This window comes from Colletotrichum acutatum, assembly GCF_030867785.1.
Source record: "Colletotrichum acutatum strain CBS 112980 chromosome Unknown BDZ83scaffold_108, whole genome shotgun sequence".
Lineage (NCBI taxonomy): Eukaryota > Fungi > Ascomycota > Sordariomycetes > Glomerellales > Glomerellaceae > Colletotrichum > Colletotrichum acutatum.
In genome coordinates, this window is record NW_026849102.1 from 58,693 (window position 1) to 82,510 (window position 23,818).

Sequence of the window (23,818 nt, forward strand, 5' to 3'; positions counted from 1 at the left end):
TTACAGGGTCATCGGAGAGGATGGGCCATGTGTCTCTGCAGGGCGTGAAAGGGCGTGAACGCACCCCGCCAGACCCGGCGTCTTATCTCAGCCCCGAGTTGAGGGCCGTGTCATAAGGTACGCTCCGATTTCTTCGGGGAGAAGGCCGAGTAGCTTCTGGGCAAGCGTCGGGTCACCGGAAATCAAGGCAATATCTTCAATGTATACGGTAGAGGTAAGAGACGCTCATGACGTCCCAACTATTTGCAGGATCTTGTTCACGTGAAAGTTTAGACAGCGGTGAACACACGCACATTGCCGGCTCCAAAAACCAAGCCTGTCTCATGGATTGAATTTATTGAGATCAAGGGACCGGCGTCGCCTAAACGTGTAAAGCTAGAATATCAGAGAGGCTCATGAAGGAGGGGCGGCTCCCTGTGCGTAACTCATACCATCTATGGCCCACATGGGCCCTGGGAACGTATTCCGAGGCGTACTGCAGTTCTAAGCTGGAGCGAAGGCGAAATCTAATTTCTTATGGGAAGACAGGGCGAACTGATAGAATGGTGAGTACAATAAACAAGCCCCCGCAAACCACTTACTTGCCGTATGATTAACGCAGGATATCTGCCAAGAAATGGAAGTATAGTCTACTTAAGGTATCTTGAGAACACGCTAGTTCAAGGCACTGTTCTTGAGTTTTATGATCACCATGAATTCACTCATAGCAGCTACCGTTTTAGAATGGCCAGTTGATTGAAGGAAGCAAGCTGACGAGTATTTCACAGAGTTCCGGTGCATCTTGAAGTCAGGTTTTCTTCTTAAAGCCCTCAGAACGCCCCGGATACACCCTCCGCAAGTCAAGAATGACAACATCTCCTCATAGGTCAAATCTGAAAATGGTATCATTAAAGCACTGCGATAATCACCAACTGTCCTCCTTAAATACAGCCTGACAACCCATCCCCCCAATGAAATCCCTTGCATCCTTCTCAGACTTGAATACATGCGGATGCGGCTTCTTCTCCCCCTCCGCATCAACCTCCATCCCCAACACCCCGTTCGGGTCAACCACAACAACACTCCGCTCATCCAGTAGCAATCTCCGAATATTCTCATGAACGATCCTCTTCGCAATATTATTCAACGAGTACGCATCCCGAAATGAGAAAACAACCGCACACGCATTCTCGTGCCTTCCCGACCCGGGATCCTCCGGATCCGGCGATCCCAGCTCCCTCGCCAGCGCCCTCGTCAACCTCTCGGAACCCGCGAACCTCACCGCGCCGCGCAAACTGAAAATGACAACCTCGCGCTGACAATTGGGATTATGCGGCTCATGCGCTCCCGCAACGAGCGTCGCCACCGAAGTCCTCACCGTCGCGCTGGCAATCTGGCTCACATCCATCATATGCAAGCCCATATCGCGCGAGAGCTGCTCGCACATAGCCACCCCACGTACACTATTCCCCCGCTCATCGAGCTTGGGCGAAAAGGAAGCGAGCCCGACCTGCCCCGGCAACGCGCCGATGATCCCGCCCGCGACGCCTGACTTGGCGGGGATCCCGACGTTGGAGACCCAGTCGCCCGCGGCGTCGTACATGCCGCACGTGGTCATCACCGACAGCACCTGCCTTACGCTGGTCTGCGGGATGACGGACTCGCCCGTCAGGGGTTGCACGCCGCCGTTGGAGAGCGTGGCTGCCATGACGGCCAGGTCGCGGACGTTGACGCTGATGGAGCACTGCCGGATGTACCCCTTTACGGCCTCGCGCGGGTCGCAGGTGATGATGCCCGCAGCCTTGAGCATGTACCCGATGCCCATGTTGCGGTCCGCGTCTTTCAGTTCCGCCTCGTAGACTTCTTCGTCTACGTGCAGCTGGCGGCCTGCGAGGCGCGAGAGGGCGGTGAGGATGCGTTCTGTGCGCTGTTCCAGCGTCGCGGAGGGGGATACGACGAGGGAGTGCGCCGTGATGGCGCCGGCGTTGATCATGGGGTTCATGGGCCTGTTGGAGCCGCGCTCGAGGGAGAGGCGGTTGAAGGCGTCGCCCGAGGGCTCGACGCCAATCTTTTCGAGGACGGCGGGGAGGCCTGCGTCCTCGATGGCTAGGGCGTAGACAAAGGCCTTGGAGATGGACTGGATAGAAAACTCGACGCGGTCGTCGCCTGCCGAGTAGAGGTTCCCGTCGACCATGGCGAGAGCGACGGCCATTTTGGACGTGTCTGCTTTGGCTAGCACGTCAATGTAGCCCGCTGGCGCGCCGGCCTCGTTGGGGCGCGCATTCTCGAGGACGCGGTTGAGATAATCCGGGATGGGGGATTTCATTTTTGTGTAAGTGGGATGTGAATCGTGAAGCCACGGTGAGAAGGAGAAACTCATCGTGAGTTCTTCTTTAGATTCGGACAAGTGGAAAGCGTATATATGTAGCTTGTACTTGGCGCTTACTAACAGCCCGTTTGTGCTGTTTTCAGCAGTTCTGCAGTTTAGCGGAATTCCGCGAGCCACGCGATGGTGCTGGCAAGAACGCCTTTTCTTTCCTGTCAACGGGAACCGTTTTCGTTCCGTTGGCAAAACTCTCACTAAGATGGTGTGTTAGCTCATCTGTCTCATGGCTCAGGGAACCCCACTACTCAACGGTGAGGCGAGTGAATCTAAAACCTACAGTCGGGAATGAATCGTCAGGTAGAAATCGTGAAGCGTACCGGTAGTTGGATATTAATGATGAGAACAATTGAGAAAAGAAGCAACTACAGTCATTCGAAAATAACCCGGAAGCGCTGAGTCGCCATGAGCTCTTTTGATTGTAAAAATTGCCAAATTCGGTAACCCTAAGTGTTCCACCTCGAGATCCGAAGCTGGTCGTAAATACGACAAACGCAAGGTTTTCCTTAGGTAAAAGGACCGGGAAATTCTCGCATCTCGAGTTTCAACACCACAACCAAATTTGATTAAAAAACATCGCCGACATCGCATGGACCCCAAAAGCAGACACCTTGGCGAAAGAGGACTGGCGAAAGAGTAGCATGCATTTCCGAATCTGCATCGAACCTCGCTAATCGCCGGCTAGGCTCTTCAATCGTGGTGACTTGCATGGTCCCTGCATCCCATCGCTGCCAAGGATCCTCAACATCAATACGCTTGTCCTGCGTCTGGCCGGGTGGCCGAGATCCCAGTTACCCTTATTATCGTCAATTGATATACAGCCTCGTGAACTTGACATCAATCTTTAGCTTTGACGATCAACCTCAAGCGTCACAACCAAAAGTCTCATATCACGATACCAGACACAACGATGCTAGTTCAGAATTTCCTGATTTCTACTGGCCTCCCAACTCCAGGACCGAGGCCATGCTATCTAATATCGTACAGAGCAACAGCAGTACCAAGATCCAGAAAGTCCGGTAGCATCCTCCAGGGAAAGTCCCGAGGAAGATCTCTACCATGCCTCCCGTTACTGGAAACAACCGCTGTGCTCAAAAAACCACTTTTTCTTTCTCTTCCCGCCACACCGCCGCCATGCCTGAATAATCACTAGTTTTTAGGGGGGAACTACTTGTACAAGATGATGCCGTCGGCCGTGAAAATGTAGGACGAGCAGCAGCGTATTGCCGCCCGCATGCTTTGATGCAAAAAGGAAACTGAAATCACAAAAGGGAAGAAAGCCATGCTTCCTTCCCTCCCATTCCTGCGAACGCCTCCAAAAATACATGATTTTTTGTTCTCCCCCGCCCCCTTTGAGCCTGGAAAATGCTGCAGAGTGTGAATGCTGATAGAAAAAAAAAACGAAAAATCTGGTTGGATCAATATGATCAAGGCTGTGCTGGAGCAGCCTGGTGGGGGTGTGCCGCAATATTGACCCCGGGACTGATGTACGCTCTGATGGCAATCTCGCCGAATCGCCGGACCACGTTTGTTGTTCCGCCGGTAACTTGAGCCTCATCCTGAATAAACTTGTTCGCTACGAAGAGTCGGTTCTTAGGGTCGGACTCATCCATGTGCTGAGGCACATTCCGCTCGAAACCAACTTCCACACGAGGAGACAGCTCTCGTGAGATGGCGATGGAGTAGATGAGATCTCGGTTCTCTCTACCGCCGAGCTGCATTCTGAGTTTGCCGAGAACCTCATCACGCTTTGTTGGGTCGTAGTAACACAGATATTGTGCGAGGTTATACCAGAACTCAAACTCCTGCTCGCGATGGGGTTGCGTGTCAGGAACAGGAGGTGTGAGAGGATTTGAGGACAAAAAGTCGCCGCAGAGGAGAGTCTCCATGACCTTGACTCGGTTGGCTGCTTCCGTCAGGTCATCCGGAGGTGGCAGAACCTTGGCATCGGCGTTGGACGAAGGGGGAGCGCTGTTGCATGGCAAGATGGCCAGGGCCCAGATCAATCGAGTCTCGAGAACTCCAGAATGAGTCATCTGGGTGTGGTCATTGGCCGGGACAGATTGAACGATCTTGAGGAACGAGGCAAATTGGCGCAAGAGTTGCTGGCTGTGCTCAAAGGCAAACTTTCCCTGGGCATCTTGCTTCTGGAAATAGTTGGCCTCGAAGAAGGACTGAAGGCCGACAGCGTAGACCTCGCGATAGACATTGATGATCTCGGTGAGTAGCTCGGGGGTGAGGGCAATCTCCTGGGTGGGAGCCGCGGGGCCCAGGAGGCCGATAAGGTCATCGACCTTCATTCTGGTGGCTGTGTAGGTCGTGTTAGTATGAGGGTTTGAGAACGAAGCAACAACGGCTGAAAGAGAACAAGGCATGTACAATGATAGCGGGAGGGTCGCACCTCTGAGATGGTTGTCGAAGCCTGCCCTTTGCTCGCCCGAGAACGACTGAGTCTGAGTAGAGTGTAACGTTGCCGGGGCGGGTAGGTTCTGCAGAGCTGGATCTATCGGCGCTGCAAAGTCGTAGGCGGTGGGCTCGGGTTTGATGCCGGACGCAGCAGAATTCAAGGCTGGATCGAGAGGGGCGTGCGAAGATGGGACGGGAGGATTGTACGAGCTAGGCAAGACGGCAGGCTGGTTTCCGTACGGGTTTGATGGAGCTACCGGCACCGGGACCTGAGGCGGCGCAGGAGTTGAAGGCACGGTCGGGACCGGAGGTGGGACGGATGATGGCACGGATGGAATGGTTGGCGTGGGCACCCGCTGTGTGTTCGGAGCGGGCTGGATGACGGAGGGACCCGGCTGCTGCTTGAAGATGGGGTCGTACCCCAAACACTCTCGTTTCGACTTTTTACAGTTGTTGCAGGACGGGTGAGCCTCGTCACACTATAAGAGGTGGTTAGAACGGCGGCTTTGAGTGCGAAAAGAGCTCAACCAAGAGTAACGTTGTGAGCGAGGAATGAGAATGAGAATGGCAACGAGTATGTATGTGTGAGACAACTGGGAATATGGGAGTTGGGGAATGCAACGGATGAATATACAGATGCCGTTTGCGGGCGAGGATGGTAAGGTTGCGTGTGATGTGTGTGTGTGTGTGTGTGTGTGTAGGTGTGAATTGGGGATGATGATGAGGTAAGGTGAATGAATTGAAGTCGGAGTCGATGAATGTCGCAGATGGGACGAGGCTAGAACGAGCTAGCGGCAGTCGTGACAGATGGGTGAGGGTGGCTGGTGCTTGGAGTTTTTTTTTTTTTTTTTTTTTTTGGAGGTGTGTCCGCTTAGGTCCTCAGTGGTAGTGGCTTGACGCTTGTCCTGAGGCCCGAACCAAGGCTTGGAGGGGAGGCTTGGAGGCTTGTAGGCGGCTTGGGTAACTGGAAGGGAAGGAGGGGTAGGGGCTTCTTGCCAGGCAGGCGGGCGCGGCGGTCGGTTGGCGGTCGGTTCTGCAGGAACGGAAGATTGCTCCTCCCTGCGGGCGTGGGCGCGGGCACGATCCCGGAACGTGGTTCAAAGGCATGGCTCCCGTCCTCGCTTCGCAGTAGCTCCAGACCAAGCGAACATCAAGCGACCGTTTTTTTTTTGGGCGAAACCACGACTCGGTTCGCTTATCGTAAAGAAAGTTTGTTTGTTTCTTTGCCATCCTTTGCATTCCCGAGCTTTTTCAACGTTGCCTTCCTTTGCGCGCGCGCGCTTTCTCAGATGAGGAGTCTCGAGAAAATTTCCCCAATTGCCTCTTACCTCGCTCGACAACGCCCAATTCGTAGCAGGGAGTAAGGTGATATGGAAAAGAAGAAGAAAAAACAAACAAAGCATAACTTCACGAGAATCATCACTAACCTTGATACGACGTTTACGACAAGTCAGGCAACCTGTCTTTGTGCGGCGCTTGATCTCCTAGTAAGAAAAAGAGGTAACCCCCAACCGTCAGCTTTTATCCAAACGAGCCACTGTTACTGCCGGAGCAGCCTTCTTCCATCCTTTTGCATATCCCTTCAAACATACCTTCTTCGGCCCACCGGGACCGCGCATCAGTCTAGGATCGTGTCCGTGGGGGATTTGATATCTCAGGTGATTCAGATCCTGCGTCATATATGGGTTGCTCTGTACTCCCGGAGGGAGGTAGTATTGCATGCCCTGGTTGGGCGCCATCTGCATCTGCATCGGCATCGTCTGAGGAGGCGGCGGCGCACTTTGTTGGTAGTGGTGTTCGAGGCTCTTCATGCTCGGCAGAGAGGGAATCGGTGCGCCAGGGCTGGCTCGATATGGGTCCGCCTGAGCTTGAGTTTGCTGAGGGTGGTAGGCATATTGGTTCGGCGGCATAGGACCAGGCGAGGGAAAGGCATTGGGGCTCGGGTAGCCTCTCTGAGAGCCATGAGGGTGCTGGTTATGCGCCATGCCAGGCGAGTGTGACGCCCTCGCGTCGCCGTTCTGCTGGCCGTTTTGCTGAGGAGGGAGCGGCGCAGGAGCTGCCACAGCAGGCGTAGACTCAGTCGCAGTCGAAGTCGCAGTCGCGCTCGTGGTCGAAGGACCAATCGCAGGTGCCGCAGTAGTGGTAGGTACGGACGCGTTCGCAGTCGCGACGGACGGGGTCTCGGCGGAGGGAGTCGGTGTCTCGATGGAGGTCAAGGTCGGCGTCGTGGAGAGGGTGACAGGAGCAGGAGCAGAAGCGACAGGAAGAGGAGGAGAGGTCGAAGTAGTCGGGGGAAGGATAGAATTAGTAGAGGTTGTCGAGGGATCCGTACTAGGAGCGGCAACGTCGTTGACATCAGGCACAACTGGCACAGGCGCAGGCACAGGTACAGGCACGCTGGAGGTGCTGGCACTGGTGCTGCTTGTGCTGATGCTTGTGGTGTCTTCTTGAGCCATTTCGATTTTAATTAGAAATTTTTATGGAGCCACGATTGGACTTGTGAGGTCGACCAGGGGAAGAGGCGTGGATGGAAGGAAGCAGCAGCGTGGATGCGCGACACCCTGGGTGCAGGTTGATCAGGAGCTGTGCCTGATGCGTGGTCCCTGTTCTCAACGTCGCGACTCGAGGCGAGATTTTTTTTTCGTGTCCAGTCTGCTTGTGGCTCGACTGCTGCTGCCACTTGCTGCTGCTGGTCCTGGGACGGACTGGGAGGAGGCGGGAGGGGGTGCGGAGGAGCGGCAGCAGGAGGAGGAAAGGAAGGGTACGCGTAGGGGTGCCTGTGGGTGTGTGCGAAGGAGGAATTCGACTTGGGGTGGGCGCCTTTTCGGACCAGTGTCGTCAAGCAGCAGCACGGAAGGAGGTCTTTTCGGGACCGGGACGCAGAGAAAGAGAGGAGCAAGGCGGTTGTGGATGGCCAGGAGTTCTCTTGCAGTTCTGGGACCCCTGTGCTGCTGTGTGTCGAAATGTGCAGTGCAGTGTGCAAATCCAAGTCCACCTCAATGTGCAAAGCAAAGCACAGGTTGTCTTGCGCGCAAAGTGGCAGACGACGTTGTTCGGGTGGGTGGTGTGGTGTCGGCCGAGAAGGAAGGCCTGCACTAAAGCAAGGTAGGGAGCGGCGCGCGAAGAGGGAGAATCGAGCAAGCCAGTGGCCCAGCCAGATCTGCACAATTTTCGCGCGACGGGTGCTTGGTGCTGGGAGCAAGACCTGGGATTGCTTGGATGCTGGATGCTTGCTTGGATGAAGGGGGAGTCGTCTTCCCGTTTCTCGGCCCCAATACTAACAGGCTGTTTCCACGCGTGCGCGCAGGACGGAGGGGCCAGGGGGTGGTCGGGGTACGGAGTATATCCGTCGACGTCTTTTCTGGGCTTGAGCCTTGAGTACGCAGTATGGCAGTCTGCGAGGTGTGACTGGGTGACTGGGTAAGGTGGCCTTGGTTCCGAATGTACCTGCGCGTACCTTACAGAGAAGGCAAGCCGCAAGCCGCAAGCCGCACGAGGGGGTCGGAGTCGGGACGAGGCCAGTCGAGAATAAGATGGTGTCTGGTATTGGTCAGGGAAGACGGCGTATTGGTGGTGCGGGTGGATCTATCAGAAGGAGGCGGTAGAAGAAGCGGATGCTGTTAAGGGACGAGACGAGGAGACAGCGCGGGCGACAGGCACAGGCACAGGCACAGGTATTGGATGCCCATGGGTGAGTTTGAACGGGGGGTGAATTGTGCTGTCTTTCCTAGGTACGGAATAAGGTAGTTTGTGATGGTGGTGGTGGTGCTGCTGCTCGTTGGGGTGGGTGGTGCGCGATGTGAAGGTCCTGTTCTTTTTTTTTTCGCCTTCCTTCTCGAGGGTGGGTCAGGTATTCGGAAAGTGAAGGCAAAGGCGCAGGCGCAGGTTGACGGGCCGGCGAGAAGTCTTGGCCTGGCGGCTGGGACACCCGGTTTGCTGGCCTGTACGGAGTACTTCGTAGTGTAGGAGGATTGGAGTGTTGGAGTGTTTGCTGCCCAGACCAGTATCCAGGATGGTGGAGAGTGTTTGGGAGAGAAAGACGCGGGTCAGGGTTGACCGATTGTGTCGGGGTTTGCAGGGGGCTGTTCGAGATCAATTGTGGCCGCCGCACGTTCGCAAAGGTCCAAACAGAACAAAAGAGAGGCGGACAGAGTGACGGGACAAGTGGGCGGGAAAAGCGCGGGATGAGGAGACAGGAACTGGGAAGGAAGTAAGAAGGAAAAAAAAAAAAAAAAGATTTCGGTGGAATGGGCCAAGCTCAAGGTGTGGAAAGGTCAGCGGGAAGGAAGCTAATACCGACTTACCTACCTTTAGGTACTGCTCAGCTACCTTCCTTAGGGAAGAACCTTAGTGCTACCTTCCTCAGTAAGCTCGGGGGTATTGTGGCCAATCATCAATGGAATTAATTGACTTTTTCTTCTTCTGAACCTTCTGTCCCTGCACACTTTGCTTCGTCTTAGGTAAGGCAAGTCACCACTTAGCCGGTAGGCAAGCACAGCAGGGACGATTGTACTAAGTGAACCTTGCAGAAAGAGGAAAGGGCCAGCCGCGCGGAAGGCAAAGTCTAAAGACAAGATGGCGCCAATCCGCGCGAAATTCACACCAATTCCATTTGATCAAATGGCACGGCCGCTGTCCACGTCCATGGCGCCTGCCAACTTTGGTCGATGTTGGGCAAGTAGGTAAGCACGTAAAGTAAGGTAAGTAAAGTACTACACAGTCATGGAAGGCACAAGCACCGACTGCAACTTCCATCTTAGAACTCGGCCTGCTCCTTCCATCTGCTGATTCTCGTGATTGGCTCGGATTCACGAGAATGGTACGTAACTAACTTATGCAGTACCTCAAGGTAACAACTGACCTCGAAGTCACGTCGAGTACCTATCAATATCTCAAGGATACCTTACCTACCTTCAGCCAACTTGTCATTGCCTGCCAACCTGGAAATGACCGACTTTGACACTGACAGTATCTCGTTTGGGCTCTTTGCAGTTTGCTACACCACGAGGGGATTTTAGCTCAGTGGAATTTGTCCCGACCTTTCCACTAAAGCGAGCCGCCACTGTTTGTCCCAGTCTCACTCTCGACGCTCCTCATGTACTCTATGTACCTTTTCGTGTATCGGAACCTCACCACACTCACCCAAAGCTCACTCAACTATTACCTCCAGATTGGATAATATGCCAGGTATTATTCAGTGAACCACTGGGCCGTGGACGTGAAAAACTTCCCGAATCGTCTCTCTACCCGGGACACGCCTCTAGCTTGCTTCCACCATCGATTCAACCGGGCCACTTGCAGCCTTGTTTGGTCCGATGCCCGGGACATGCCCTGATGCCACGCATACGGAGCACGGAGCCATCCTTTTGTTTCTCTTCCTCTTCCACCCCCTGAGATGAGGGGGTACAATATGTCAAAAAGGTGACTCCCGTCTGTCCCCTTGAATGCTTAACCACTTGACACCTGTGACCTCCAGGTTGACACAAGTCAGAAGGGCGTAAGAGGTCATCGGTCGACTCTTTCATAACCTCTAACTTGTCTAGACGCGATCCAGAAGGAAACCACTCATTCTGTGACTCGGAAGAGGGTCTCCCCAACTCCTGTCGGCCCCGTGTTGGCCACCCCCGAGCCTTGAACCCAGGTCGCCCAGCGGGTGAGAGGTCCGTTTTCTGTGGCTGGAAGCTCGCTGCAAGGTGAATATCGAACCATCCACCCAGGACCGCCCCCCTCCCCTCCTTCAAACACCCCGGCCCATCCAATCCCCAGCCGACGGGACAGTCTTAGTCAGATGCCATCCACAAGGCAGGTACGAAGAACCTACGAGTTTCCGTACCTTCTTCTGTCTTTCTACCTCAGTATCTGAGTACCTACCTTACTTCGTGAAAAGGTAAGGCAGGTGCGGATACTCCGTACCTTCTTTACGGACACCCACGAATAAGGTACCTAAGTACTTTGCACCTCGGTCTGCCTGCACCGAATTCGCAGGTCGCATAAGGTAAGGTAGCACAATCAACCTACACTTGTGCAACACTCGTCCATCAGTTACACCGAACGAGGTTGGAAAAAGGCAACATCTTTGATGAAATCTCTTTTTGCAATACGACTATATAATTGCCCTCCATATTCATCATCAATAATACCCGTTCTAAGAGAAGCAAAAAAGGACTCCGATGCAGGCACCGCTACTGCTGCAATTCCATCCCCGTCGCACACGATCAGGTACCAAAAGGAGACTTACCCTGCCAGCTCCTCCAGGCTCCGAGGTACTTCTGTCAAAGGTTCCACTACCTCCTTCTCCAGCCACTAATGCGTCTGCAGTAGCTCCGTCTCACATGTGCGTTACGTAAAGGGGTACCGTGGCCGCATGTCCCACCGGTTGGTCTGGCCGCGTCTCCTCCACGTACTCTCGCAAATCCGATGCAATTTCAACACTCCCAGCCAAGCCACCGCAGCCACCCCCCCCCCCCCCCATGCAGCAAATCGGTCTTCTCAACGCCTCGTACCGCACCTCTTCGCATGAAGTTGCAATTCCACCAAAGCCACACTCGCAGCAGATCATTGAGGCGCTACCTTGAACTGACCTCATCTTCAATTTCAGCCCTGCACTTTCGAACCCTCTCCAGCTCTCTTGGGCCGCAGAATATTGACCGACGACATCATCATCATCATCGTGGACGTCGTCAACTTCATTCAAAAGAACATGTGATGATTTCCGCAATCCCATCTCCGTCCGTCGCAGTCTCCGTCCCTACGGACACATACCACGGAAGCTTACTACGGATACCCTCTAGTTGAGTCTAGCTTCTTGCTGCTCTGCATCGTCATCTTCCAGGCCAAACCCTCCTCAATCTATCCCACTCTATACCATCCCCGGCCCCGGTCTCTCCTGTGCTACCTTGTCCTGTTTACTCTACTCTCGCAGTACACTACTCCCGGTGAGCCCCCTCCTATCACATCCCCTCTTCTTCCCCCCCTTTGTGTTCGTTGACTTTGCAGCTCCCCGTTGGCCCCTTGTTCCGCTCACGCGCCCTTGCTCCAAGTAGAGTTCTCGAGGCCCGGTGAACTAGCCCGGCGTCCTATTCGAGTCGAAGCTTCACATTGCCAATATATCAAGTTGCCTCGGCCAGTGCATATGGCTGTTGTCTGCTCGGTGTCACCAGCCAACATTACTTTCATCACATATTCAGCCCAGCATACGTAGCATATGCAAAGAACTGGACACCTGTCAAGATGTGACTAGGACGTTCGTTGTCTGCAAGTCGACACCGCCCTTCGCACCATAGGGCTTCGGAGCACATGTGAAAGCACTAATAGGTGTTGTTGCGCCGCGAGCATGACAGGTCCTAACAAGAAGACCTCCCGGGGAGATTATCCGTCAATCGATGCCCGTCAATCCCCGTGGGATCTTCTTCAACGTCATCTCAGCGATCGCCTTTTCATCTCTATCCGTAAGACCGCCGCCAGCCACGACTACGGATCGACTACTCCGTAGTCGACGACGACTAACAACCAATATCCGTACGGCTGGCTTATTCCGCCATCCCGTCACTGCAAACAAGCACTTCGTTCCTCCCGCCCTCTGTCTTGCCCGCCTAGCATGACCCATGCTCGCATCCACACTCGACCAGCATCTCCTTTTTCAGCCTCCATCTCGTACCCAATAATGGGGGTTTCCAACACTCATCTCCAATCGTCCGTGCTTCTTCATGCGTCGCTCCAGGGTCGAGAGAACTATTGAATTCCCAAGCTCTTCTTTGGGCAATTGAGCATGTACGCAATGCTTCGTCAATCTCATTCGCAATCTCTGGCCACGCAGCTTGCTCCGTCTTTTACCCAAAAATCATCAAAATATCCATGGCTCTTAACGTCCCCACGGTAGTAATGATATAGCACAGCCGGCATCCCATGCCTGCACCATGTCGCGTCGCCTCGCTTCGTTAATCGCCCACCGTTGCAACCGTCCTTTTTACCTTTTCGTTTCCCCGCATATCCGGAGCTTCTACACACTTCCCTCACGAGGTTAGTGCAGACCTTTCGAGGTCTTTATTGCCAGCCGAACCGGGTGCTTCCCCCGCCCGTATCGGAGGCCTGGCGACACCATCACCATGTCCTCCCTTTTCACCTTGAGGCAATTCTTCAGTCTTGAAATCGACATTGCGACTGTCTGTAACTATTGCAATCGGGGTGACTTCCATTTCCGCCAAAAGGCCCGATCGCCAGAAAGGTGTTACATGCCATTTGGTATCCCACTTTCTCTTATCCGTACCTATGATGGGCCATCACAAGTTCAAACGCAGGTGGACTTTGCGAGGGATTACCACGTCACTGTTGCGCCGTGGTCCCGGCGTCTTGTACCTGAAGATCTTTCCCGTCTCCGCGTGTTCAAATGCCGATAACCTTGTCTCCTGACCGCTATGTGTGGTGTATGATGTATTTTCCAGAGGCGCAATCTACGAATGTCCGGACCGCCTATACTAAAGCCAGCTAAGTATGACATCAAGTTAGAGGCGATCTCTGGCTGCGCAAGACAGCAGTCACGGAAGTATCTATGCTACTTCCGGCTTTTCCGAGCGTGCATGTTCGTGAGACGGGGAGAGCTTTCAATCCCCAGATTATGTTGTCCACCCTTTGAATTAAATCGTATTCGACAACCTCATCGCCACCTTAATGAACACAATTTGTTGTGGCAATCAGCTGTAAGGTATTTTAGGCTTGGCTTCTATCTTCGGGGGATAGCGATAGCCCACCATTCTTTCTCGCGGAGGTCGTGGGTCTGAAAAGTATAACTTCAAGTAGCCCAAAGAGTCAAGAGCTTGTCGCCACGTCGAGCCTAGTCACACATTACCTTCCGACTCACAACGGAGGCGCCTAAGTACAGATAGTATTTATATAGAGCAGGCATTCTCCGGGGGGTATTCTTCATGGTATACTCATTTGCTGACGGACTTTGCTCATGATTGAAATGCCTTTCGGGATTTCCGCTTCGAGATTCTACTTCCACCGAGTAGACTTGCTTGCGACATAAAGGCCGGTCACATTGTTAAGCACAATGTTGGAGGTGCTTGTTCCCTTGGGCATTTGTCAAACCCGGAGAATGGGCCAATGTTACTTGTCATTGATAGAGCCTTGGGATGTTGACGGGTAGGTCGGTACTTATAGTATCATGACAAGAAACAACAGCGGTCTTTGGCTTTGGTCACAGTGACGAGGCAATAGATTGGTTCGTATAAATACGCTTGCTAGTTTGCGTACCGAAAGTCTATGGAGATCGCATCGTCGCTTCCTTTCCAGAACTGTCGAAGGACATAAGTTTCCTTCAAAGACTTCATTACGTGATGACTTCAGAAAAGATGTCATTGATATCGTATCGATCGTCGAGTACTTACTCAGATCGCTACTTCCTAGGTCTGGTCATCACCTGGCAGGTATTTCTCACAGTATACTTGTTCCTGTATGGGCTCTGCGAGATGGAACTCCCGCTATATTGGGTCAATTCGCACGTATGTCAAAGCTCGATCAGAATAGCACTCGAGCTACGCTCATGGTAACCGATTTGCATCGAGGTCAGATTGTGTTGCGGTGAATCTCCTCGCCGCAACGGACCGTGTATATAACAGAGTCTGCCTCCGAGCCGTCAACGGTTGAATAAGGGGCAAAGCGGTGAAGTTACCGACGGGGGAGCCGGGGTCCATTTGCCAATACTAGCCTACTTTGAATATTGGAGCCGTCGAAGGTAGCGTACTTGAGAAACGCAGAGAAGATGAACCAGAAAACCCGGTTCACGTTGGCTTCATTTGTGCGGAAAATCCCAAGATGATTCTCGGTCTCGCGTGAACATCACTACTACGGCACGTCGGAATTAAGACAAGCAAAAGCGACACGGACAGGATGCGGAGATCTACAAACGCAGCTGCTGATGTAAAGGAGCGGCCTTCAAGCTCGCCTGGTTGCATCTATTCAAGTCTACGTCCAATTGTCGTAATCCGGTAGACCCTCGTCAAAGTATACCTCCTCGACGCGGTTGAAGCCTACCTCCGGAGCGTCGTATGGCCAAGGTTCGCCGTTCCCGCTGGCAAAGAGGGCGAACATGGAGCCCTCGAAGTTGGGGTACCCAGGGTTCGAGCCCATCTGCTTGGAGCTGAATGTCTTCAACCATGTGGACGAGGTCGCATTGCCGCGCGAGTAGCCCAGAGAGTACTCAAGGGGCGAGGCACGGATGTGAAGTGTTAGATCAGCGGGGATCGTTAACTCGCCGAGAGGGTATTCGGTTGACTAGAGGTAAGTTAGGGACATCAGCACATCATTAGCCTCTTAAGAATGCGGGAGAACTGACATTGGGTCGAGTTGTCGGACCGGTCGAAGTCGGCAACAGGTCAACGTACAAACACAGCCCCGTCGTATTCCAACATCCTCGGACACCGATGTCTTGATGATTGACTTCACTCAGATACGACGCAATCCCAACCGACTGTCTCGGCCCCAGCCCAGCTGACGTCGACGACAGTCTCGCCGAGAAAGTCATATTCAACGACGTCTGCTTTCGAAGCACAGCAGCAGCCGTGTCCCGATCTCCAAGCGTGAAGACATTGGGATTGAACACGATCCCCGAGTCGTTGGCAACCACTCTCTTCCCGAACGCACCCGTCGTCGCACCCTTGAGCCGGAAGTTCTCCGTGTAAGGCGTCCGCTGCTGATACCAGCTGATGCCCAACTCGAGCCCCGTAAAGTCGTCAACCCACTTTGCCTTGGGATACTCCTGATTCGGTCCTTCGACGATCTCACTCAGCAACAGAGGCTTTCCGCCATTCATCGTCGGCCACCCATCCTCCCAGTCAACTTTGACCAGGAACGCCTCGCGACCGAGCGGCGACGCGCCCTTCACGTTTCGTCTTGCCAAGAGGGAGGCGTACCATTCCCCGTCCGGCGTGTCAGTGAACGTCGCATGGCCAGTCGATTGCACCGTAAGCTTCGGATCGGCGCCATTGTAGATGAGTGGGTTCGTCGGAGAAGATTCCCATGGGCCCTGGGGTGAATTTGAGCGACCTATCGTCGCGCGGTGGCCTGTACTCGTGCCGCCTTCCGCTAGGAGGAGGTAATACCACTCGCCGCGTTTGAACATCTTGGGACCTTCCGGTCTGGAGCTAGGCAGCTGCGGAAGCGTGCCGTTCCAGATATTGCGGTAGCGACCGATGCACTTCCCCGTCGCAAGATCGATCTCGCACTGCGTTATGCCCCATAGACGGTCATAGTTGTTATTAGGCCCCATGAGGTTGAGGTAGGTCTTCCCCGTGGCCGAGTCATGAAATAGATCCGGATCGATGCCATAGGGCTCCGCCCAGGTTAGAGTCGACCAGGTGACAAGGTCCGCGGAGGAGATGTACCATATCCGCGGCCAGGGGCGGGAGTCCGGATCGGAGCCCCATCGTGTCATGGACGTGATGTAGAAGAGGCCATTGTGGTGGGAGAAGGAAGGGGCCCAGACGCCCTCGCCGGCGGAGACGCCGTAGAGGGCGAGAACGGAGGGGTCTTGTAGGGCGTGGGAGACGAGGTCCCATTTTGCGAGGTCGGTGGACTTGTAGATTGGGATGCCGGGGTAGTAGGTGAAGGAGGAGACGGCCATGTAGTAGGTGTCTTGTACGCGGAGGATGGCTGGGTCGGGGTTCCATCTGGGGATGTATTAGTGAGTTTGTCTTGAGGTTATGGAAGAGGATTGGGGGCTTGACCCTGGAAGAATTGGGTTTTTGATGGCTGAGACGAATGCTGCTAGGAGCAGCGTCGCTCTTGCGAGGAGCTTCATCGCGTAAAGTCAGAGATGTAGCTTTGCTACTTCGAACTTGCAGCCGACCTCACAAAGACTCACATGTCTGTAAATGGAGCTCGACCTCTCTTATACAAGCGACCGACGAGGGGTGCAAATTCCCAGCTCTAATAAGTCAGAACACCCCTGTATACAAGCGTCCTAGCTTCCGCCCGGCCTTCGGGCCTGTCCGAGCGAACCCCCGATGCGCGCGGTGATGGGTCCGCGACGCGGGGTATATCATCGCGGGGGAAAATTGGCCGGGTAAAGCGAGATTTGCAGGCGCTTTCCGATCCGTGAGCAGATCCCACCTTGAATGGAGCTGCGAATGCCCTGCCAATCACGTCATGGGCATCAAAGTGATAGGCGGAAATCTGTTACACCGTTGCTCTGTACTGCAGTCTCTATCTCAATGTCCTTGGCATCGCTTTTGCTTTACGATGCTCCCTGGGCTGAGCCTTATCGTTTTTGATTTGGCCCTGTCGGTCTTTCCATAACATCAACATCGATCTCAGCTCAGAATAAGATATGACGGGTACTTTGAAGAACTGATTAATTCGTGGGCCTACCAGGCACCTGGATCTTTAACCCTTGAACAGTGCATTTTCCGTCTTCCGGACCAGTGAAACTTAAAGTCAATATCAACCCATCTCACCTGTAAGTGTAGAGCGCTTACAACACGGAATCGATGTATTTTTTTGGCTTCCATTTACATTCGCATAGCCTTGCTACCTAGATCCTAGTGTAGTGTGGCCTCTATCATAGTTTCTATCATGCGCAGACGGTCGCCTATGTCCAGGCCTACGTAGAGTCCAACACGACGGTATGTCCCATCTTGCACCCTTCCAAGAATCAAACCTTGTGAGTTTTTGCCTAGAAGCTGGTCGTGATGATCTAGCGGAATGTCATCTTCCATCACATAACCAAGTATATGGAAACAAATGAACTCCGAAGGCAAGTCTTTCAACGAATGCAACTCTGCTCCAGAGTCGAAGCGCATTTGGACATGCCAAGGCGTAACAACTTCGTTCATACGGCCAAAAGCCTTGCCTCGTAAGGTAATGCATCCTGATACGACACCTCCAAATGGTGCGACGTCGATGACAGGCTCCACTGAGACAGCGACCACTTCCGGCAATGGCGAGAGACCTATGCCGTTCGCCCGCGATGTAATTGCTAGCTTCCTATAGTCAACGAAGTCTTCGCTATCTAACAGCGAGGGCACTTGCTTTTCCTGTTCAGATTGTGTAAGTGTCCACGAGTCAAGGTGGGTTAAGTCAGGCAAGTGCCAGACGACGGCTCCTGGAAAGCTCGCCCAGGACCAAGACGGCGCTATGTAGGAGGAAGACAGCTGCGGAGCGAGGGGCTTCTTTGGCATCCATAAGAGTTGTAGTGGGAGGAGAGGCGTATTCCATAGCCCCGCAGCGTACGGAGATGTGTCGATATCATCCAACGGGTTGACCATGTTTCCAAGTGTTTGGGCAACTCCTGAGATGGCCAACAGCCGGTCTTCAGGAACGGAAAGTGTCCGCTGCGAGAACTCTTCCACAACCTTGGACCATAGCTGGAAGATTGCTTCGAGAGGTGGATAAAGAATAGCATGAGGATCTGAGATTAGATGCTCGGGGTTTCTTGGGTTACAGCCATAGCTTGTGTTGTGGGCGATCCTATCCCTGTATCCCACCCAGTGACGGGTCTTGAACATGCGATCCCGGAGTGATGCAGCACCTGAGCTTGGACCGAATCTAGTGGTCATACAAGCCCAGGATATCCGGCGAGTGCCAAAGGAGACCAACCGAGTGGCCAACAGAGACTCTTGCAATGTCCAAGCCCGGGTATCGATATGGTCAATCTCGTCTCGCGCCTCACCACGGAAGAGCTTGAAGCGTCTCTTGGACGAGTTATCAGGGCGAGGGTCACCGGAAAAAGGGAAGTAGAATCCTACATAACCATCCGGTCCTGTCGTGTTAGGCGGGCTGAGGAATCCTTCAGCACAACTTTTCGCTACTGCCGCAGAAATTGTGATTATAGAGTTGGCGTAGTAATGAGCCATATCACCGACCTCTCTGGCTAAAAGGGCAGGATCGTTTTGAACAATGCAGAGGCTGTCAACCCAGAGGAGTTTTACACCCAAATGTCGGGTGACATGAATCGCGTCCTGTATAGTTTTGGGCAGGTTTCTGACTTCTATTCCTCTCTGATGTCGAGCCAAGTTGACTGTAGTGGTCTTGATGGTCTGGTCCAGGCCCCAGCAGTAGGAGAGAGCAACGTATGGATCAACTCTTTTGCTATGGGCTTCTCTGATACGGACAGTTTTCTCGTCCCCGGGGGACAATTCGATGAACCGCAGAGGCCGAGTACCTGTTCTTTGTCGACAAGACGGGTGTGATTCAAGGCATACCTGGAGTCGACGACGAATTTGAGCGATGCCGCTCTCTGAAAAGGTCCTATGGTTTGCCCTACGGAATCATCCGCGCAGGGGTCATCTGTACAGCTTCAGCTTCAGCAAGACATATAGATAATGAGCGCTGACGCCAATAGAAACTCAACTTACACGCGTCAGACTCAATGTCAAAAGTCCCCCCTGTTGGACTCCAAGAGTAGTCGCTCGTCGACAGAAAAACCGAGCATTTAGTAGCGTCGGAGATAATTCCATTGACAGATTCAATCACCAAGCAAATCCTTGTCCGCAAGAGTTGCTCAGGCGGTGTCCTGGACTTCTCGACCTGTCCCCATATCCAGATGAAGAATGGGCATCCTTCAGCGTTAGCAGCGGCAACCTGCCGCATGCTCTGAGGCAAAAGATTTCTCCACCTAAGGCTCCCTCGTTGACGTGTCTTCAGTGGGTCGCTATGTAGCGACACCCATCTATTGATTCTCTCGGGGGCAACACTTGATGTTGATATAAGAGCTGAAGCACAATGACGACACGTGTGACCCGCGGTCGAGAATGCGGAAAAATCGGCAGGTTGCAAAGATTCGCTGCGCCATGGGTGGTGAAAGTGTCGTTCGGCGTAGAATCTATCCATTTCGCTGTCCGATTTGGTTGGATGATATCCTGCTTCAGAGGATTCCAGGAAATCTTTTTGAATACAAGAAGTTTAGATCGGGCTTGATTACGAGTTTACTGAATTTTCTAGACTCTACCGGAATTTGAAGAGTGGCCGGGAGAAATCTTTCAGGTGCAGCTATGGGTGTTTGATTAAAATGAGGCTGAATGTCCTTAGTCGGAGGCCGCCTAGCACGTGATCTATGTGTGACCTCGATTCCAAGCGTTCGCGAACATCATGAGTAACATACTATCGACTGAAAGTTCTGACTTTCAATGTGAGGGATTGTGTAAAGATGGCTTCGATACCGGATATCATATTTCCTTCTCTTTGATCAATGTAGTGCTGTGTAACTACAGAAGTGATAGTAAACGCATGACAATTTCGCCATATGAATTATACGTTAGTCTTTCTAGGTTAAAAGAAACTTACGCTGCAGCTTGTCTAAAATAACTCACTCCTAATTTGCTGGTGTGATTGACTCACACTGACGACATCAATTGGTGATTCCGCGAGGATGTCGGTCTAACGCAGGTTTGGCAAGTTGGGCGACCTTCTGAGCTTGCATTGTGAGCAAGAAAAAAACCACCGTTGTACTATAACATTGGTATACTATAAATTCATTCGTTGTGTTTCTCGTGACTCCCTTAGAGTGCGGGTTGTCATAATATCCTACTTCGTCCATTACAAGCAGGCACCTGGGACGACATTCAGAAAACGGTGTCTCTGTTCGCAAACCCTCCACAAAGAAGCGATATAGATACCTTTACCGAGGACAAGGAATCCAATTGAACTTGCAGAACGGAAGACAACAGGCCATATGTTAGTCTTTGACCTTGAGCACCATAGTCCCTGGACCCTGAATGACTTCATTGTGCCCCCGCTTGGGTTGGTTAAACTCTATTCTAAGCCGTGGGTGACGGTAACGTCAAGACATCGGGATCTGTGATTTAAGATATTCTGCTGTAAACAGTTCAACCAGGCATAGAGGCTATGTTGTTATTAATGAATTACTTAAATGTCGTACTTTACAACGTCAGAGATCACTTGGCAGGCAGGTAATAGGCATTAGTGCCTGAATGCAATGCGAGGGCCGCCAGTACCCGCCGGCGCCCGATATGGTGTTAGTGTCTCAGTGTTTATTAGGCCGATAAGGCGCTCCGGGTGCCGTCGCAGGTGCCCACCGCCTCCTCAGTGACATCGTCGGAGCTCCCCGCGACTCCTATTAGATAAGTGCGGAGTCGCCCTGCTCGTCCTTTATCTTTGTGCATACATCGCTCACGAGGGTTTCTCAACACCGTCATACCAATTTTCACATCTAACTTATTCAGATAAATCACAATGGATTCCGAAGTCGAATACCTTCTCTCCCTGCGCGCCATCCGGGAGCGGGCGAAGATCGTTGGGGATGTTGCCAAAGCTGGGAACTTGAGCCACTTTGAAGTTCGGGAAGATAAGCTGGATGAGGTGGTCGATTTCGTGGCTTCAGTTATCAAGGTCAGGACCCATTCTCCTTTCACATCGAAACCTCATGCCTTAGGCCTAACATGAGCTCTGTAGCGTGACTACGGGCCAGACAAGTTCCATACAATCCCTCCTCATGGGCGTTGGCAGCACTTTGAAGTCGGCAATGTGCCCCGCGTTACCAACATTATAGAAGAGTGGAAGGCAAATGGAAGCGACGAGACCGAGGTCACCCGTCGCCTCATCGACCTCTTTTTTGTCTCCGTACTTTTGGACGCCGGTGCAGGTGATCATTGGCGATACAAGGAACCCAAGACCGACCAGGTTTATGAGCGCAGCGAAGGCATCGCCGTGGCTAGTCTCCACATGTTCAACGCCCTGGCCTACACAACGTCAACTGACAAAGCCAACCCTATAGTCGATGGTAATTATTGCAAATTTCAAATCAAAACTGTAAACATTTACTAATTACTCCCACGCATAGGAAAGGGCTTGGAGCGCTTGGAGACAAGTGCACTTGCAGGAGGTTTTCAGGTTTCAGACAGTAACCCCATGCTGGGAGTTGACTCTCGCGCCGGTCTCCTTCGGAGCCTAGGACAGTCACTTTTGGCCCATCCCGAAGTATTTGGAGCCGACGGCCGCCCAGGCAACCTCGTCGGTGCGTTTGATGCCGCCGCCCCTAAGATACCTACTGCGTGCTAACAACGAGTAGACTACCTGGTCAAGTCTGCCAAGGGATCCTCCAAAATCGACGTACTCTATCTCTGGGACATTCTGCAGACTCTTTTGATTCCTGCTTGGCCCAAGGATCGCACAACTATTGGTGGAACACCCATCGGCGATGCCTGGCCGTTGAGCACTTTACGCAAGGGAGCAGAGGCCGGCAGTTCCGACTCCCCTGCGGCCGGCATTCAACCTTTCCACAAACTGACACAGTGGCTCACCTACTCCCTCATGGTTCCATTCCAACGGGTACTCGGTCTGGAATGGGCCAATGCTGACTCTCTCACGGCCTTGCCGGAGTACCGCAACGGCGGCCTGTTCGTCGATATGGGTGTTCTGGCACTGAAGAAGGAGACACTGGAGCGAGGCCTGAAAGCATCGGGCAGCGAGCTGCCAATGTTCGAGGCTGGTGACGATGTCATCGTGGAATGGAGGGCAATGACGTTGGTGCTGATCGATAGCCTCTATGGCAAGATTCGATCTCGCATGGGAGAGGGTGTCGAGCTGAGCATGGCACAGCTGCTCGAGGCAGGGACATGGAAATCTGGGCGGGAGACGGCAGCAAAGTTCCGGCCGCAGACTAAGTCAAGCCCAATTCTCATCAAGAGCGATGGCACTGTCTTCTAGAGCTACATGGGATAATGGTGCATCAAGGAAGGGCGGTCTGCTTAAAAAAAAAAAAAAAGGGAGCTGCCTCCAAGCTTGCTTAGTTTGGCAGAGAGACTAGTCGAACCCGCATACCCGTGATTCCAATTGCCGGGACATGCTTTCTTCTCTCGATGCTAGTAGAAGGGGATTGATTGGTCCTCGACCTGGACAAAGGAGGGGAAACTGGAAATCTGTGGCTTGTTTAGATTCGAAGATCGTCACCGTGGCGCGCACCGTCTCCAATAATCGTGGTGCTCTAATCCCCCAGATACTCAGCTAGGCTTCGTAGGCCAGCAACCAGAATAATATGATGCTACTGGGTGCTTCTGATTACCCTTTGCACATGCACCTTTTCTGTGATGCATCTTCTCTTCTGCTCGCCACTCTCGTACATGAGATCAAATCCCCCCCCAGCATGAAGCTACCCGTTCTTGACCTTGTCTACTCATTACGCGCGACAAATGCGGGGGACTTTGGATACCAGTCAACCTATGATGTTTCTTGTACTAGGGACGGCATCTGGGGAACCGGCTGCGGATTCGACAATGTGCGCTGTCCATGTGACGCAGACAAGCAGGAGGCCATGGCATTGGTTCTGATATCATGTCGGGTCACACGCACACCAGTTGATATTTCGAGTAAGCCATACAGCCAATCGGTCTCTGTTTGTAATATCTGAAAATCTGACCTCGATAGGAGCTCGAGATGCTGTATCATCAGCATGTGCTCATTTAGCCAAGAGGAGAGCTTCAACCACAGGGCCCCCGTCTACATCCAGCATACCAAGAACCGTTGAAGTTGCCGTCGAGCAGCATGTATCGGCAAGAAGCGCTTCTGTGAGCCAACAAGATCAACTTGGTGACACAGTATCAACAAAGAGCGGGATGTCGACTGGAGCCATAACAGGCATTGCCGTTGCAGTGGTTGCGGCCGTCCTCCTGGTACTAGCCTTGGTGTACTTGGGACGCAAAAAGAGGAGGACCATTTTTGAAGAGGCTGGGTACGGCGGCGGGACTGCGACTGAGTTAACCGGGAAACGCAGTCCTGTACATGGGATAGGGACAGAAAGGACCATATCTCGAGAAGCACCATCGTCAGCTTACTAGCTCAAGAACCCTTGTAATCAGGTAGCTCAAAGGGACTTTCTGGACGGGAGGCCGTCTTAGTATATCGATGGGCCGGCCCCTCCATTGGTGTTAATGTTAATATGGGCGACTAGCAAAAGAATGGGGGCGAAAATGGCGCTGGTATCTTAAAACAGACCTGAGGACAAGGCGGATAATCGAATAATGTTCAATGAGTAGCTACATTGCCAATCAATGACATGCCTTGCAGCCTTGATGTAGGGTGTTGGTATGAGTCCAGTCA

At 52.9% G+C, this 23,818-nt stretch overlaps 7 protein-coding genes across 7 annotated transcripts; 1 reads left to right on the forward strand and 6 right to left on the reverse strand.

Annotated features, from left to right (window-relative positions):
- Positions 1 to 574: 574 nt before the first annotated feature.
- BDZ83DRAFT_633904 (glutaminase) lies at positions 575 to 2,665 on the reverse strand. The gene is made up of 2 exons (XM_060509059.1): positions 768 to 2,665; positions 575 to 638 (listed from the first exon to the last, which is right to left on the reverse strand). Exon 1 carries the CDS (start codon positions 2,357 to 2,359, stop codon positions 905 to 907), a length of 1,455 nt encoding a protein of 484 aa, XP_060360872.1. The 5' UTR covers positions 2,360 to 2,665; the 3' UTR covers positions 575 to 638; positions 768 to 904.
- A 922-nt stretch (positions 2,666 to 3,587) lies between these two features.
- BDZ83DRAFT_29443 (uncharacterized protein) lies at positions 3,588 to 7,477 on the reverse strand. Its single transcript, XM_060502205.1, has 4 exons — positions 6,361 to 7,477; positions 6,196 to 6,252; positions 4,764 to 5,247; positions 3,588 to 4,670 (listed from the first exon to the last, which is right to left on the reverse strand). Exons 1-4 carry the CDS (start codon positions 7,222 to 7,224, stop codon positions 3,790 to 3,792), a joined length of 2,286 nt encoding a protein of 761 aa, XP_060360873.1. The 5' UTR covers positions 7,225 to 7,477; the 3' UTR covers positions 3,588 to 3,789.
- Positions 7,478 to 9,102: 1,625 nt separating this feature from the next.
- Positions 9,103 to 11,857, reverse strand: BDZ83DRAFT_760658 (uncharacterized protein; the record flags this gene model as incomplete). Its single annotated transcript, XM_060515166.1, has 6 exons — positions 11,277 to 11,857; positions 11,007 to 11,071; positions 10,682 to 10,782; positions 10,016 to 10,158; positions 9,680 to 9,764; positions 9,103 to 9,332 (listed from the first exon to the last, which is right to left on the reverse strand). Exons 1-6 carry the CDS (start codon positions 11,490 to 11,492, stop codon positions 9,103 to 9,105), a joined length of 840 nt encoding a protein of 279 aa, XP_060360874.1. The 5' UTR covers positions 11,493 to 11,857.
- Positions 11,858 to 14,731: 2,874 nt separating this feature from the next.
- On the reverse strand, positions 14,732 to 16,565 carry BDZ83DRAFT_707308 (beta-xylosidase; the record flags this gene model as incomplete). Its single annotated transcript, XM_060511544.1, has 3 exons — positions 14,732 to 15,040; positions 15,102 to 16,434; positions 16,492 to 16,565. The coding sequence occupies 3 exons, from the start codon at positions 16,563 to 16,565 to the stop codon at positions 14,732 to 14,734; spliced, it is 1,716 nt and encodes a 571-aa protein (XP_060360875.1).
- A 1,294-nt stretch (positions 16,566 to 17,859) lies between these two features.
- BDZ83DRAFT_535654 (heterokaryon incompatibility protein-domain-containing protein) lies at positions 17,860 to 18,837 on the reverse strand (the record flags this gene model as incomplete). The annotated part of the gene is made up of 2 exons (XM_060503354.1): positions 17,860 to 18,196; positions 18,269 to 18,837. Coding segments are annotated over 2 exons (906 nt in total), but the record flags the coding sequence as incomplete, so codon positions are not given.
- BDZ83DRAFT_29517 (uncharacterized protein) lies at positions 18,822 to 19,718 on the reverse strand. Its single transcript, XM_060502213.1, has one exon. The coding sequence runs from the start codon at positions 19,592 to 19,594 to the stop codon at positions 19,025 to 19,027; it is 570 nt and encodes a 189-aa protein (XP_060360877.1). The 5' UTR covers positions 19,595 to 19,718; the 3' UTR covers positions 18,822 to 19,024.
- Positions 19,719 to 20,839: 1,121 nt separating this feature from the next.
- On the forward strand, positions 20,840 to 22,904 carry BDZ83DRAFT_733841 (uncharacterized protein). Its single transcript, XM_060512928.1, has 4 exons — positions 20,840 to 21,112; positions 21,176 to 21,503; positions 21,564 to 21,737; positions 21,792 to 22,904. Exons 1-4 carry the CDS (start codon positions 20,957 to 20,959, stop codon positions 22,427 to 22,429), a joined length of 1,296 nt encoding a protein of 431 aa, XP_060360878.1. The 5' UTR covers positions 20,840 to 20,956; the 3' UTR covers positions 22,430 to 22,904.
- Positions 22,905 to 23,818: the final 914 nt, after the last annotated feature.

Excerpts from the sequence above, each read along its gene's own strand:
- BDZ83DRAFT_633904 (XM_060509059.1), bottom strand. The coding sequence starts at position 2,359 with ATGAGTTTCTCCTTCTCACCGTGGCTTCACGATTCACATCCCACTTAC.
- BDZ83DRAFT_29443 (XM_060502205.1), bottom strand. The coding sequence starts at position 7,224 with ATGGCTCAAGAAGACACCACAAGCATCAGCACAAGCAGCACCAGTGCC. Across the intron at positions 6,253-6,360 it reads GTCCCGGTGGGCCGAAGAAG|GAGATCAAGCGCCGCACAAA; the intron begins GTATGTTTGAAG and ends TTTTCTTACTAG. Across the intron at positions 5,248-6,195 it reads GTCGTAAACGTCGTATCAAG|TGTGACGAGGCTCACCCGTC; the intron begins GTTAGTGATGAT and ends CACCTCTTATAG.
- BDZ83DRAFT_29517 (XM_060502213.1), bottom strand. The coding sequence starts at position 19,594 with ATGGATAGATTCTACGCCGAACGACACTTTCACCACCCATGGCGCAGC.
- BDZ83DRAFT_733841 (XM_060512928.1), top strand. The coding sequence starts at position 20,957 with ATGGATTCCGAAGTCGAATACCTTCTCTCCCTGCGCGCCATCCGGGAG. Across the intron at positions 21,504-21,563 it reads AGCCAACCCTATAGTCGATG|GAAAGGGCTTGGAGCGCTTG; the intron begins GTAATTATTGCA and ends TCCCACGCATAG. Across the intron at positions 21,738-21,791 it reads CCGCCCAGGCAACCTCGTCG|ACTACCTGGTCAAGTCTGCC; the intron begins GTGCGTTTGATG and ends AACAACGAGTAG.